A 14,516-nucleotide genomic window follows, 5' to 3' on the forward strand; every position below is an offset into this window, starting at 1 on the left:
CGTTGTTTTGTCAGTTTTCCAACCATTTCAGCTTTCATCTTGTAAAGTTTCTTCTCGGAATGATTTTATTCCCATAATATTTTGACCTCATTCTCCTAACATTACAACTTTTTCCGCAACCAAATTTTCAAAAAAATTACAACTTTGTTTGTTTCTCATATTACAACTTAAAAAAAATATTCTATGCTACAAAAATGACATTTTTCCTCACAATATCACAATGTGTTTCTCGTGAAAGTACAACTTTTCGTTTCCGCTGTTTTCTTGTTACATCATACTTTTAGACATCCAGTGGGCCAATTAAAAAAAAAAAAGCCTGGTTTTCATCTGATTTTGGCCAAGCTTACCAAGTTACATTGCAGTGCAGCTTACACTTGCACAGCACTGGAGTCGCAAGGAGCACCGCTTATTTAATGCTATCCTTTCTTCGTGCCTCAGCAATTACGGATAGTTTGACTTCCTGAGTTTAACATGTGCCAAGTTACTTAGTGGTGGGGGAAGGTTCATAGTGGTTGGAGAGTTGATTCAGTAATAAAGAATAAATGAGCAAAAAGTGGCCGAAACATTGTGTAGTAATGAATAAGTGCAGTGGGATGTGACGGTCTTTCCCCAGATCATCCAGCAACAGTGCGGCTGTGATACCGGACATGATATCCTCATTTACCGTGGCGGTGTCTTGCACTAACACGTATCGCCGTCTCTCGGCAGGTCAGCCCTTCAAGTTGGATCCCAAAACGGCGCACAAGAAGCTGCGCCTGTCCAACGACTGCCTGACCATGGAGAAGGACGAGAGCTCTCTGAAGAAGAGTCACACTCCGGAGCGCTTTGGCGGAACGGGCTCGTACGGGGCGGCCGGGAATGTGTTCATTGACAGCGGGTGTCACTACTGGGAGGTGCTGCTGGGAGCTTCCACGTGGTGAGAAACACACACGCACGCACATACGTGCTTATGAGTGTATTATACAAGCCTGCAAGGAAGTTCAGTGAGGATGTACTGTACGTCTTGTGGGAGATTCAAATCCAGGCTCAACAGCACAGTGTGTACTCTTACCCTCATTATATTCCTTGCACTAATTGGCTGAAGGACCCAAAGGGCCCGTGTCTGTCTTGTGTGTCCTCAGCATGAGGTAGCTTGGCTGTGCGAGTAATTAAGGACTGATTTTAGATCACTAATGCATTCCAAAATGCGCCTCTCCCCTTGAAGGTATGCCATCGGCGTGGCTTACAAATCCGCCCCCAAAAACGAATGGAGCGGCAAGAACTCGTCGTCGTGGGTGTTCTCCCGCTGCAACAACAACTTCATGGTGCGCCATGACGGCAAGGAGATGCTGGTGGAGGCCAGCCTGCAGCTGAGGCGCCTGGGCGTCCTGCTGGACTACGACAACAATTCCCTGTCCTTCTACGACGCCATGAACTCCCACCACATTCACACTTTCGACATCTCCTTCCTCCTGCCCGTCGTACCCACCTTCATGATCTGGAACAAGTCGGTGATGATCCTCTCAGGGCTTCCCGTGCCGGATTTTGTGGAGGGCATGTCTCTGGATCACCAAGACCAGCAACATCATCAACAGCAGCAGCAGCAGCAGATGGGTCTGTGCAGACAGGAGTCCCCTTACTTGACCGGCATGAAGACCTGCCACTGAGGGAGCCATCCACAGAGCGGAGAGTCCCGCTATGACCAGCGATGGATCCATGCTGTCAGTGGGATTGAGTGCTGAATGGACGGGTGTTAAAAATATACGCATCAGTCCTCATCCTTGGATGATCCATCAGAGGTTGGAAATGTGCAAGCATCAGCAGATCATACCCCAAAGTCACTTTGACTTTCGGACACGAAGAATTTTGATTTTCGTACCCAGCTTTGAGTGAGCTGGTGTTAGCATACTGACTGAAGAAGGGGGTTCGGTCTTATTGGGCTTGGTGGTCGTTTTCTTTGAAGGTCTTCCTACTTGATCCGTTTCTTCCAGAGTCTCGGCAGACGTCCGTAGAACCATTTAGAGTTTCCACAAACCACTGAGCAGTGCAATTGGTGAAAAGATCTTTGATGTGACAGGTGTCAAACTCAGGGTCCGGGGGCCATATCTGGCCCGCCACATCATTTTATGTGGCCCGCCAATAATAAATCACTTCATCTTTCTTGCTAAATGTGTTTGTTTTCAAATTGAATGGAATTTTGACTCGGGTCTTCTAAACCAGGGGTGTCCAAATTGCGGTACGGGGGCTATTTGTTGCACGCGGCACATTGTACAAATATAAATTTCACGAGAAAACTTTAAAACAGCAAAAATGGGAAAATCAAGAACAAAGGCAAATACTGAGAGAAAAAAAGTCATATTGTAACGGGAAAAGAAGTCGCAATTTTACGAGAATAAACATCTAATATGATGAGGAAAAATAGTCATTTTAGTAGCATAGAGTTGAATATATGAAAGAATTTAACATGTATTTTTTTTAAGTTGTATTATTATGAAAACACTGAAGTTGCCATCTTTGGAAAAGTAGGTTGAGGAAAAGTTGTAATATTATCAAGTTAAATAAAGTCAAAATATTATGGGAAGAAAGTCATAATATTAAGAAGAAAAGAAGAAATTGCATAAGAAGAAAATTTGGAAAATGTAAAAAAAAAAAATGCAAAAATGGGGAAAAAGACCATTGATACTAATAATGGGCTTTTTCACCCGATCACAAGGCTGGGGTGTTTTTTCCTGAAATATATCATTTCTAAGCTCGGGGTGCCCCGAGGTCTCCTGAGATGAAAACATGACAAGATTTCTTGTTCAGAAAAAAAAACAGTCTCATGGGCACTAGGCCCGTGACGATCCAAACAGGCGGGAAGAGAGTTCACTCTGTGCATTGCTTTCATAGAACAACGGCATGAACGGAATGACAGTCATACAGTCTGGGTGGGTGGGGCCACTAGCATACACACAGAGTGCAGAAGAGTGTAACATAGTAGAAATGCCATGTATTGTCATATATTTTTCCATAGCGTCTCGTGACGCGCCTGTTCTTAGCGTATCGCTTTACAAAATATCAAAGTGGCAAAGTCGCATCCTTTCATGTTTCACTCGCTGGCCCATGCTGCAAAAAGATTGGACACCCCCGTTCTAAATTTATCTGATCATGCAACAAGATATCCCAAACATTTCACATCAAAAATAATACTGGAATATCTGCTTCGCACCTTGACTTGTGATTTCAAGTTATCCATAATTTTCTTCGTAAGAAATATATAACGGTCAAATGCACGGGCAACTGTGTAATAATAATAATATTAATAATGAGGCGGTTCTACATTTACATTGCTGTACAGTATCGACATGGCCCTCGGTGAAAATGAGTTTGACACCCGTTTGATGTTCTAACCAAGAAATCCTGATCTACTATCACTGATCAGGTGTTGCACCTTCAGTATCCACTGTAAAGGACTTCTCCTGGACCTGACCCCCTCGTCTTATTTGCATTAGTGGGTCAACACAGCCAAATTGACATTGTGTGACTACTTAACTTGTATCATAAGAGTTTTATGGAATGAGACAGAAGTGTTATTTATGACAGAGGTTTACTTTTATTTTGAACCCTAACATATCCATGATGCACTATTTAAGTAAGTCAAATTCCCCCTCTGTGGGTTTTTTAAAGCAGGTGCACTTGAATAAGGAAGTGACAACTCCTGCTTCCCATTGTAAATTCATCTTATCTAGCAAAGGGATTTTGATGTTTTTGTGTTTTTTTTATCACGAGTAAAATATTAAGTATTGGTTTTTTTTCTTTAAAAAAAGAGAAGGAACACTTTATTACTGGTTATTCAGGAAAGGGGATGGATTTTCCACTTGAACTGTTGCGACGTCATGGCATGGTGGTGTTTTTTGTTAGGTGTCCACACACACGCACGCACTCACGCACGCACGTGTCATGTTTCCTTTGGCTTGGCCTCATCGTGATAAATGCATGAGAACACTGTAGGATCAATGGGTAGCTGTCCAGTACTACACATCCATCACGTGCACTCATATGCACATTTGCTTAAGCTCATCTTTTGCCACCCATTCAGATGCCAAATGACTGTAAATGGATACTTTGCAGAGGGTGACAGGCTGGCTTGATGTCACGTAGCAGGTATGAATCCTATACGTAGCGGACAGAAGGTTGCACAAAATAAATTAGTGTTTAAAAGGTTTGAAATTGACAAAGTTACTTGTTGTACAAAAATCTTCTACATCCTTGTTTAAAAGGTCTGGTTATTGACAATTCAGAGTTATTTTTCAGACAAAATCCTACTAAATTCCTGTGTAAAAAGGCTTGCCAATGACAAGTTACTTGTACAAAACCCTGCTAGATTTTTGTATAAAAGGCCTGCAAATGACAATACAGAGTTTTTCAGACAAAATCCCACTAAATTCCTGTGTAAAAGGCTTGCAATTGATGACGTTACTTGTCCTACAAAATCCTTCTAAATTCTTGTTTAAAAGGCTTGATATTGACAATAGAATATTATTTTTCTTAGAAAATCCTGGTAAATCCCTGTGTGAAACGATAGCAATTGACAAAGTTACTTTCCATACAAAATCCTACAAAATTCCTGTGTAAAAGGCTTGCAATTAACAAAGTCACGTGTCATACAAAGTCCTTTGAAATTCTTGTTTGAAATGCTTGATGTTGACAATACAAAGTTATTTTTCATACAAAATTCTACTAAATTCCTGTGAAAAAGGCTTGCAATTGACACAGTTCCTTGTACTAAATCCTACTAAATTGTTGCGTAAAAGGATTGCAATTGATAGTGATTTTTTTTTACAAATCTCATGAAAAATCCTGCTAAATTCCACGCAAAATTCTTGTTTAAAAGGATTGCAATTGGTGAAGCAACTTGGACAAAATTCTGCTAGATTTTTGCATGAAAGCCAAGCAAATGGAAATACATTCCTTTGCAAAATCTTACTAAATTCTTGTTTCAAAGGCTTGCAATTGACAAATTTACATGTCATACAAAATCCTTTGAAATGCTTGATATTGTCAATCCAGAGTTATTTTTCTTACAAAATCCTACTAAATTCCAGTGTAAAAGGCTTGCAATTGACAAAGCTACTTGTACTAAATCTTACTAAACTTTTGTGTAAAAGGCTCGCCATTGACAAATTACTTGGGCAAAATCCTACAAAAAATCCTACTAAAATCCAGCTAAATTCCACACAAAATTCTTGTTTAAAAGTATTGCAATTGGCAAAGTTACCTGTACAAAATCCTACTAAATTCTTTGCCATTGACAAATTACTTGGGCAAAATCCTGCTAGATTTTTGGATAAAAGGTTTGCAAAATCCTACTAAATTCCTGTGTTGACATGACAAAGTTACTGTTAGTACAAATTTGAGTAAATTATTGTGTTAAAGTCCTGCCGTTGACAATGCAGTGCGCAAATCGGTGACAACGCTACGTGTTCTTTCAGGCATATTGGTTCATGTCACCTGACATATGAGATACTACTAACTACTACTACTACTAACTACTACTACTACTACTACTACTAACACATACATATGACTGTCCAGGCAGGCTCCAATCAGCCACGTGTCGATTTGTGATACGAAGTGAAAATCTGGTGGGGTCACTGCATGAATTTGTGAGCTTGCCGCTGGTTCACAGCTTCTTACCGTTCACATGAGGGTCTCCATTCAGGTGCTGAGTCCTTTCTTTTGTTGCTGGAACACTTGGCACAAAACGCCCATCGCCATTCATAGCGGAGTTTGCTGTGCTATTTCTTTCTTTGTGTCACAAGTCAATACAGGAAATATATCCAGTGAATGATTTTCAGTAGTTACCAACCCTTGCAGTGCAGTGTAAAACCCTAGAGACAATGCAATAGATTCTACTACTTTTTGCTTTTGTGTAACTTGGGAAGTACTTTTTTTTTTTTTTTTACAACTCAGAAGAAGCACTCGCCTCCTCTCCTGTTGGTATTTCCATGAACAGCACAAAAAGAGCAGTGTTGCATTTGTGGAATTACATTTTTAGCCAGAGAGGAGCATAAAGTCATCAGTGGATGGGGATTATATATTATATACAATTGTATATTATATAAAATATATACAAACCAATGTTATTTATGTGAATTTACGTCCAATTAAAAGTCAGATCCCAAAAAGTGTTGGCGGTTTTCTTCTCCATATATGAACCTACTTAAAGCAGCGTAAAAACACACGGAAGATACCGTGTTTTGCTGGGTGTGTTGTTGACTTGAACAAACAGCCACACCTCAGAGAAAGCCGAATTCAATTACGCTTGCAGACTGTTATGTAAAATATTTCTGATATTACATTTGAGGTGATTGATTCATTTGTGTTCACTGTTGATGCATCCTATTGTGAAGCAATTAAGGCAAAATGGAATGCCCTACTTGGCTGCAACCAGCAGAGGCGCTGTTGATTCACTCTCAAGACGAAAGACAAACATCAGTTACAGTAAACTACAGCTTCCCAAATAATGGGGTGGGTCCCCCTCGGGGCGCTATACTCATACATTGTCTTCAAGGTAGGCAGGTCTGTGAGTGTCTTTATTCGTATTTGAATGATGCCCGCCAGCAACTCATACAGTGGTTTGTCCAGATGAATACATTCATATCACAGGTTTTCAAAAGTATTTTAAAATGGGGGGCGGGGTGAAAATTTGTCTGTCAGTTCAAAAATAATTAAGAACCGCTGATGTACACAAATAGTTACATCTTACTTTGAAAAATTAGTATGAAAAATGTTTTTGAAATAAACATAATTGGGAGAATTACCAACAAATATTCTTTCAAAAAAATAAATTGATATTTGGTCATTTTCCTAATAGTCAACCAAGGAAATTTAGTCCAAAACCCTTCCCTGCAACACATAATTTAAATTCATATTTACTTTTTACAGGATGACATTGGAAATAAAAATATAAATGTACATCACTCAACTCCAGTAAATACCTTGAGGAAATACTTGGTCCTACATAAAGTTGTTGAAGAAATAAGGCTTGTGAGTGACAGGCTGGAAATTTTGTGGTAAATTTGACATACTGAGACTATATAGATAAATATAGTGCATGATGCAATATACTTAGAATTTCCATAAAACAGTATGGTTTGTGTATCTGACCTGAGGCGTCTGACAATGATTACTTGACACTGAGAGATGTTCCTTATTAGGTTTGTAGTTTACGGTAGTGTCTCGTACACACAGAAGTAGCAGTACTTGCTGGTGCCGAGCAGTCCAATAACCATCAGACGCCATCTGCCAGAGAAAGCTTTTAAGAAGAAAACACGTTGCATCCCTCAATACAACAAAATTGGGCGTTTTGAAATTTGCAGCAGAGCACTAAACATGGGACATTGAAAGGTGGAAGAAAGTTTGTCTCCCTTGATGGTCCTGATGGCTTCAAATGTTCCGAGATCCCACCTGAGATGTTCACCATCATGATCCTTCAATGGAACAATGGATTCAGGTTGTGCAGGGGCGTCAAACGGCAGCCGGCTATGTAGAGATGTTTCAGGGGGCATCCCTCATGACTGAAGGCCCTCGTCTGTGTGCTAATGACTGACTCTTTTGGGTCATCCTGCGTGTTCCCCTCATCTAAATCCATCCAGCAATAAATTGCTCATTCAAAACATTTTTTGTCTCGCTCCCATTTCTTCTTTTAGAATTTTGAAGAACCAACAGTGCAAAATGTAAATTCTGGTCTTAAAATTTTGATCAGGAGTGTATTGTTTACCTTAGGGCCCAAATACTAAAAAGCAAAAAAAACACCTCATGCATATTGTGTGAGCATAAAAAACCCCAGACATTCATTAGTCGTCACATGTTGCATCCTCAGACGATGGCAATACCGCCGTCTCCCTTTGATGATGTCATCACAAAATATGACAGCCATCTGCCTGTGTTTAGCAGAAGCGGTTTCCTTTTGTGATGTCATCGCCACCAAACATGACAGCCATATGACACTTCAGGAACTATCGTAACACAAAAGTTGCTGCACCAATTAAAAGCCGGCGCTGGTCAGGCAATTGCAAAATGGAGGAAAAAAGTGATAAAAGTTCAGAGAAGGTCCAAATGAGGACCACAGTGAAGCGGCCCCGTGACCCGGTCAGTGGAGAGTGTCAGCCAGGATGGGTGAAGAAGGAGCAACACGTGGACTCCTACCTCAGATGTCTGGAGGTGGACTACAGGAAACTGTTGATGGAGAACTGTGAGCTGCTCAAGCGGACGGAGTCCAACGAGAAGATATTTTTAAAAACCAAAGCCGAGCTCTGCAAAACCAACTTAGAGCTGGAGAAGCTGCAGATGTCCAAGCTCAAGCTGGCCATGGATATGGCGGAAAAGGAGGCGAGCTGGAATCGAGACAAATACAAGCTGCTTAAGGAGAGAGAAGCACTCCTGCATGAAATGAGCCAAATGGTGGAGGACATCAAGCAACTGACCCTCAAGTACATGGTAAGACTTGTCTGAGCCCCCGCTACATTTCAAAGCCTGATGGATTGAGGCGGTGATGTCGATGTCTTTCTCAGGAGCTGGTGGTCAAAACCATGGAGGACGAGAAGACGCTCGGGCAGAAGGAAGGGGATGGCCGAGGGGAGAAGAAAGAGAAGAAGAATAAGAAGGATCGTTCTTTATTTGGAAGGATGATTAACCGTTTTATCACTAAAACAAGTCTTTAATATCACAAGAGGACATGAAGCCCGCGTGGTGCTGGAGACAATCAACACCTGACAAGGAAGCACATGGAGGCAACACCGTTGCACACGACAGCACAGTCCATATGTGTGGTGGACTAATGCCTTTTACCCGCATGGACAAAAGTATTGGTGCACCTGGCTGATGCAGCGACAGGAAAGGGCAAGATTGCGTCTGTGGGAATTTCTGTCCATCTGTGAGGCAAATGATGTTCTTCCACTCCAAACTGGTGCGCCACGCCTAACGTATATGGAAGGGCCAAGGGTCCTCCCCCAGACTTTTCCCACAAAGATGGAAGCATTCAACTGTGCAAAATGTCTTAGAATGGAGATTTAGCGGGAACGTGAAGGGGTCCAGGTCAACCCCCTGTTGAATTCATTGTGTAAGAGGTATGACCCAATACTTTTGTCCATAACATGTACTGCGCTGTTAAGACTTGGGGACAAATTCAACGACAAAGGACACAATGCACAATTCCTTTTTTTATTTCCTAATTGTTTTGTTTTTAATGTTATTTACTTTATTGAAATTGTGTTTTATATTTATATTTGTATTTGTTTTTTGTGTTTTTATTTTCAGTTATTTAGTTTTAAAGGCCCACTGCATGCTAATTGCTAATTGCTAATTATGTACATTTGCTCTAAGATGCTCTTGTAGACTCAACATATACGAAAACATCATCAGATCCACTTTCACATTTTTACTTTGATTATTTTGTTTGACAGTACCTTTTTATCCCATTTTAATAGTCCTTGATCCTATGGACTTTAAATGACCAATTATGTGCCCATGCACTAAGATGCTCTTGTAGACTCAACATATAAAATCCACTTTCACATTTTTACTTCTACTTCATCCACGACGGAGCGCCGCGGCCATCTTGTTTACGTGCCTTGCACTGCAGGAGAAGATGCGAGCGTCTTCATCACATCCACCCGAATGGAGATGCGACGTCAGGATGGTAATTGTGATGCTAGTTGTGTCTAGATTGGAGGCTGTAGCTGTTGTGTTGTTTATATTATATACAGTGGAACCATGGTTAGCGTCATTCATTCATTCCTGAAGATCCCACTCGCTCTCGAATCAATTTTTCCCATACTATAATTGTAAACTATAAAAACATGTTTTTATAGTCATAGTTTATTAATCCCACAGAGTCTGAGGACACGAGTGAGGACAGTTCCATCACCGTGGCTGAGGTATCTGGGGTAGTCAAAACACTCCCCAGTGGCAAAGCTCCGGGGGTGGACGAGTTTCGCCCTGAATTCCTTAAGGCTCTGGATGTTGAGGGACTGTCTTGGCTGAAAGGTCTCTTCAAAATTGCATGGAAGTCGGGAACAGTCCACTGGATTGGCAGACCGGGGTGGTGGTCTCCCTTTTCAAGAAGGGTGACCAGAGGGTGTGTTCCAGCTAGAGGGGGATCACACTCCTCAGCCTCCCTGGGAAAGTCTATTCCAGGGTGCTGGAGAGAGCTGAGTGTGAAGCTTCTGGGATGAGACTCAGCACATCCAAATCCGAGGCCATGGTTCCCAGTCAGAGAAGGGTGGATTGCACCCTCCAGGTTGGGAATGAGGTCTTCCCCCATGCAGAGGGGTTCAAGTATCTCGGGGTCTTGTTCACAAGTGAGGGAAGGTTGGAGCGTCTGCAGTAATGCGGTCGCTGTACCGGACCGTCGTGGTGAAGGGAGAGCTGAGCCGGAAGGCAAAGAATGAGATTGTGGATACAAGCGGCTGAAATGAGTTTCCTCCGTAGGGTAGCAGGACTCACCCTAAGAGACAGGGTGAGGAGCTCGGTCATCCGAGAGGGGCTCAGAGTAGAGCCGCTGCTCCTTCACATGAAGAAGAGCCAGTTGAGGTGGCTCAGGCATCTAGTCCGGATGCCTCCCGGACGCCTCCCTGGTGTGGTGTTCCGGGCACGCCCAGCCGGGAGAAGGCCCCGGGGAAGACCTAGGACACGCTGGAGGGATTATGTCTCACAGCTGGCCTGGGAACGCCTTGGTGTCCTCCCGGTGGAGCTGGAGGAGGTGGCCGGGGACCAGGAAGTCTGGGCTTCCCTACTGAGACTGCTGTGGAGGGTTGGATGAAAACATGTTTTGTGTTAACATTTTTGAGTCAACGGCTGATGACATCATAGATGGGCGACATAACTTCCGGTTCGTCTGTGTAGGCTCTCAGTCGTACAGGAGTTGTCCATCGAGGAAAAGGCTTCTTGAGACGTCATCTGTCTCAGTAGTAGTATCAGCAGTACATCTACACCTGAAAGCTACCAATCACTCTTTTCAGGACAGCGAGGTAAAGATTTTGGCCAAAGAAAACAGATGGTTTGAAAGAGGAGTAAAGGAAGCCATTTTTGTCAAACAACAGAACCCATCATTGAATCGGAATGGTGGTTTGAGGTTTAATTTGGACCCTGTGTTCAGCAGGTTACTGAGACCAAAACCCACAGCTCTTAGTCTTGCAAATGAGGTGGAGCCAGGGCCGAGCCAGAACAATAGATGCTAACTAGCCAGGATCAGAGTCGTTCATACCCTATTCAGGGAGCGACACTTCCCCTTTTATCGGAGGTGTTAATAACAGGATAGGATTATACCACTACTCCGCCCAGGCTTAGTGTAACGAACCAATAGGGGGAGGGTGTTGGCACACCAATTCCGCCCACTCTTACTGTATTTTAGGCCTAAGCTACCAGCACTTATTAGTTCGCTGACGAAGCTCTTCGGATGAGGAGCGAAACGTCCGACACCTTCTTCACAGAAGTACAGATGACGTCTCAAGAAGCCTTTTCCTCGATAACTTCCGGTTGCCATTTTGTTTAGCTAGCTAATAAGATGCTAACAAGGACGGACATTTTGTGATAAAAAAAATACATTCAGAACACAGTTGGACTCACGCGGTGTATTAAGAACACGACAAGACGTGCGCCATATTGTACGCTAAAGAATGTGGAGAATGCACACAAACTGAGGGAAAACCGTGTTGTAGATTTTAGACGTTCACGTAAAAACACGCAAACCGAGCTTCCAGTGTACATCCTAATGTTTGCATTAATATCGCTGCATACAACGTATATGTTGATGCTATGAATTCACTAAAATAGAAGAAAAGACCAACCTTGTGTGTTCATTGGAGGACATTTAGCTGTTAACTGGCTGTGGAACTTTGCGCAAGGAAACTCGCTGCGAGGGCAATACTGTATGGGAATGATATTCCAGATTTTTGGGCTTTAATTTGGGTCATATGCAATTTTTATGAAGCAGAATTAAGCCTACAACCTTCAACTTATTCTTAAGTAAGCTCAAGGATGAGCATCAAGTAAATAGTAGTTATTAATATTAAGAAATTCGTTGAGTTTCAGCCAGTGACATGTGGTGAGGTTCATGGCTGGTGAGGCGCTGACTCCTTGGGAGGTTTTTTGTATGTTAATACAGGTTGCTCATTAAGGGGATAACAAGAAGAACAAGAGAATGATTCACTCTCATTAAAAATGTTTCCAAACACCTTTTAGTCCCATTTCTTCTTTTTTTATAAACTGAAAAACATGTGTTCTTACCTTTTTGTATATGAAGTACATGCACTTTGTCCTCCGGGAAAAATTCAGATACTTTGTTGTAAGTTTGATCACCTCCTGGTGGGTTTGGAGATATAATCCTCCATCTTGGAGCATAAAAAATATCTTTACTGCATGACCTGCTGCTCTCAATAAAAAAAACAAAAGCTGGCTTTTCCTTTCTATGGAAGGACGGCAGCGACAAGCGCCTTCCAGCTCACATACGCCCCCCCGCCCATTCAGGATGAGGCGGAGTACTGCAAGCACCTCAGCGTATGACAATTCTTTGCGTTTTCTTGTCCGATTAGCAAGAGCAATGATGTCACACTTAGATTAAAGGCATTACACAGGCTGTAGGAAGTCACGATGTGTCATAAATGTTCCCGCAAACATCATGAATTGGCGACATGCTGGCAAAAAGAAACAAGCATGCGCCATCCGCCATTCAGTGCACTCACACTTGAAGTGATGGGGAGGAATCATCTCTACTTTGTGCTCTGTAGGTGATCAGGACATGTGCAGATTCACTGCTATTTACGTAAGAAACTGTTAAAACGACTGGAATCATACAAAAAAATACATTTAGGACACACTTCAATGGACAAATATTGATATTGATTTTGTTAGTGTTCCCCTGACCGCACGTCAGTGGCTTAAACTTAAACTCCGCCATTCAGTGATGATATGAAGTTAAATATTTCAGTACAGATAACAATTTGCACTTCCAACTAACCCCTAACTCGTTTCCTCCTGTAAAAAAAAAGAGCAGACATCATCACCTGTAGCTAGACCACAGTTGCCGGCATCCTGGTTGACACAATACAACAGCATGTTTTCCATACGTTGTCCCAAAACAGGCTTTCTCTGCTGCGTCGACATCCTGTATGCCAGAGGATGTGGAGCTATTCTGAGCTTGGTGAGTCCCAAGGGAGCTTGATCAAGTCCATAATGCTGCTTGACATCTTGATGCAGTGTTTCCTGCCATTAAATGTTTATTTTCATGATGACTTTTAGTTTCAGTTCACCCAACTTTTTGACCTTGAGGCACATGACGAAATGTGTCAAAGTGCACTCTCGGGGGCACCCACCGAAAGCTTTCTTTGCTCCACTTCCTCACAGTCTTAGCATCGATGACAGAATTCCATCTTTTTTCATTCAGTTCATTGAGTTCACAGATGCAATTATTCTCATTTTCTAGCCTCTGCTAAGAGGATCCACAGGCTGTCGAACGTACGCCAAACCAACAGGTGGTGCTGTAGTACACTACAGGGGTGTCCAAACTTTTTCCAGCCAAAAATGAAAGGATGCACCTTTGCCACTTTGATATTTAGTCAAGCAACACATGTAGATATGTTCTATTTATATTTCATCCCAGCTTTGTGGTGTACTGTAGGTGAAAAAGCCTATTCTTAGCATGGACTTTCCTCTTTACTCCCCATTTTTGCTGTTGTTTTTTTTTAAAATTAATTTAATATTTCAACTTTCTTCTTAAATAACCTTTGTAAATTTTCTTTTCATAATCTTATGACTTTTTCCCATCATTTTATACCTTTTTGTCATTTCCTAATTTTCCAAAAATTGCAGTTTTGTTTCTTATATTACAACTTTGAAGAAATAATGCATCTTTTTTGTAATATCTCAGCTCCGTGCTACTAAAATGACATTATTTTTCCTCATAATATTACAAGGTTATTCTCGCAAAATTTCGACTTTCGTCCTGTTAGAATACGACTTCTTTCTTTTCGTAATTTCACTTTATTCTCGTAAAATTACAGTTTTTTCCATTTTTGCAGTTTTTTTAAGTGTCCATCCATTTTGACATTTTTCTCATAAATCTTCTTCTCGTAATTATGACTTCATTCTCGTAACATTGTAACTTTTTCCGCAACCTCATTTTCTTAAAACTAAAACTGTATTCCTTGTTTTCTTTGTTCCTCATATTTTTCTATAAAATAACATATTTTTTCTTTAATGTTTCAACTTATGCTCCTGAAACGATGTTATTTTTCCTCATATTATGTTATTCTCATAAAATTACGACTTTTTCTCACTAGATTAAAATGTTTTATTATGAAGAAAATTACTGCTGATTTTTGACATTTTTGCTGTTTTTTGTTTTAGTTTTCTTGTTAAATTATACTTTTATAATAATAATTCTATAAAGTGTTACCATGTCAATGTAATCTGCCCACGGCCTTCAGAAACAGTAGTGCTGGCCCAAGTCACTTAAACACAATTAGCAATGGGAATGTTTCTTTAGTCAGCTTGGC

At 41.4% G+C, this 14,516-nt stretch overlaps 1 protein-coding gene across 7 annotated transcripts in view; it reads left to right on the forward strand.

Moving 5' to 3' along the window:
• The window catches only part of mid2 (midline 2), a 146,444-nt gene extending 140,297 nt beyond the window's left edge, over positions 1–6,147 (forward strand). For 6 of the 7 annotated variants that reach the window (XM_054792557.1, XM_054792555.1, XM_054792554.1 and 3 more), the window contains 2 exons: positions 709–916; positions 1,205–6,147. In XM_054792557.1, the coding sequence (XP_054648532.1) occupies positions 709–916; positions 1,205–1,646 (650 nt within the window). In that variant the 3' untranslated portion in view covers positions 1,647–6,147. The remainder of the gene's footprint in view (positions 1–708; positions 917–1,204) is intronic. The other variant, XM_054792561.1, reaches the window with a different exon arrangement.
• Positions 6,148–14,516: the final 8,369 nt, after the last annotated feature.

Source organism: Dunckerocampus dactyliophorus, chromosome 11 (genome assembly GCF_027744805.1).
Source record: "Dunckerocampus dactyliophorus isolate RoL2022-P2 chromosome 11, RoL_Ddac_1.1, whole genome shotgun sequence".
Taxonomy (NCBI): domain Eukaryota; kingdom Metazoa; phylum Chordata; class Actinopteri; order Syngnathiformes; family Syngnathidae; genus Dunckerocampus; species Dunckerocampus dactyliophorus.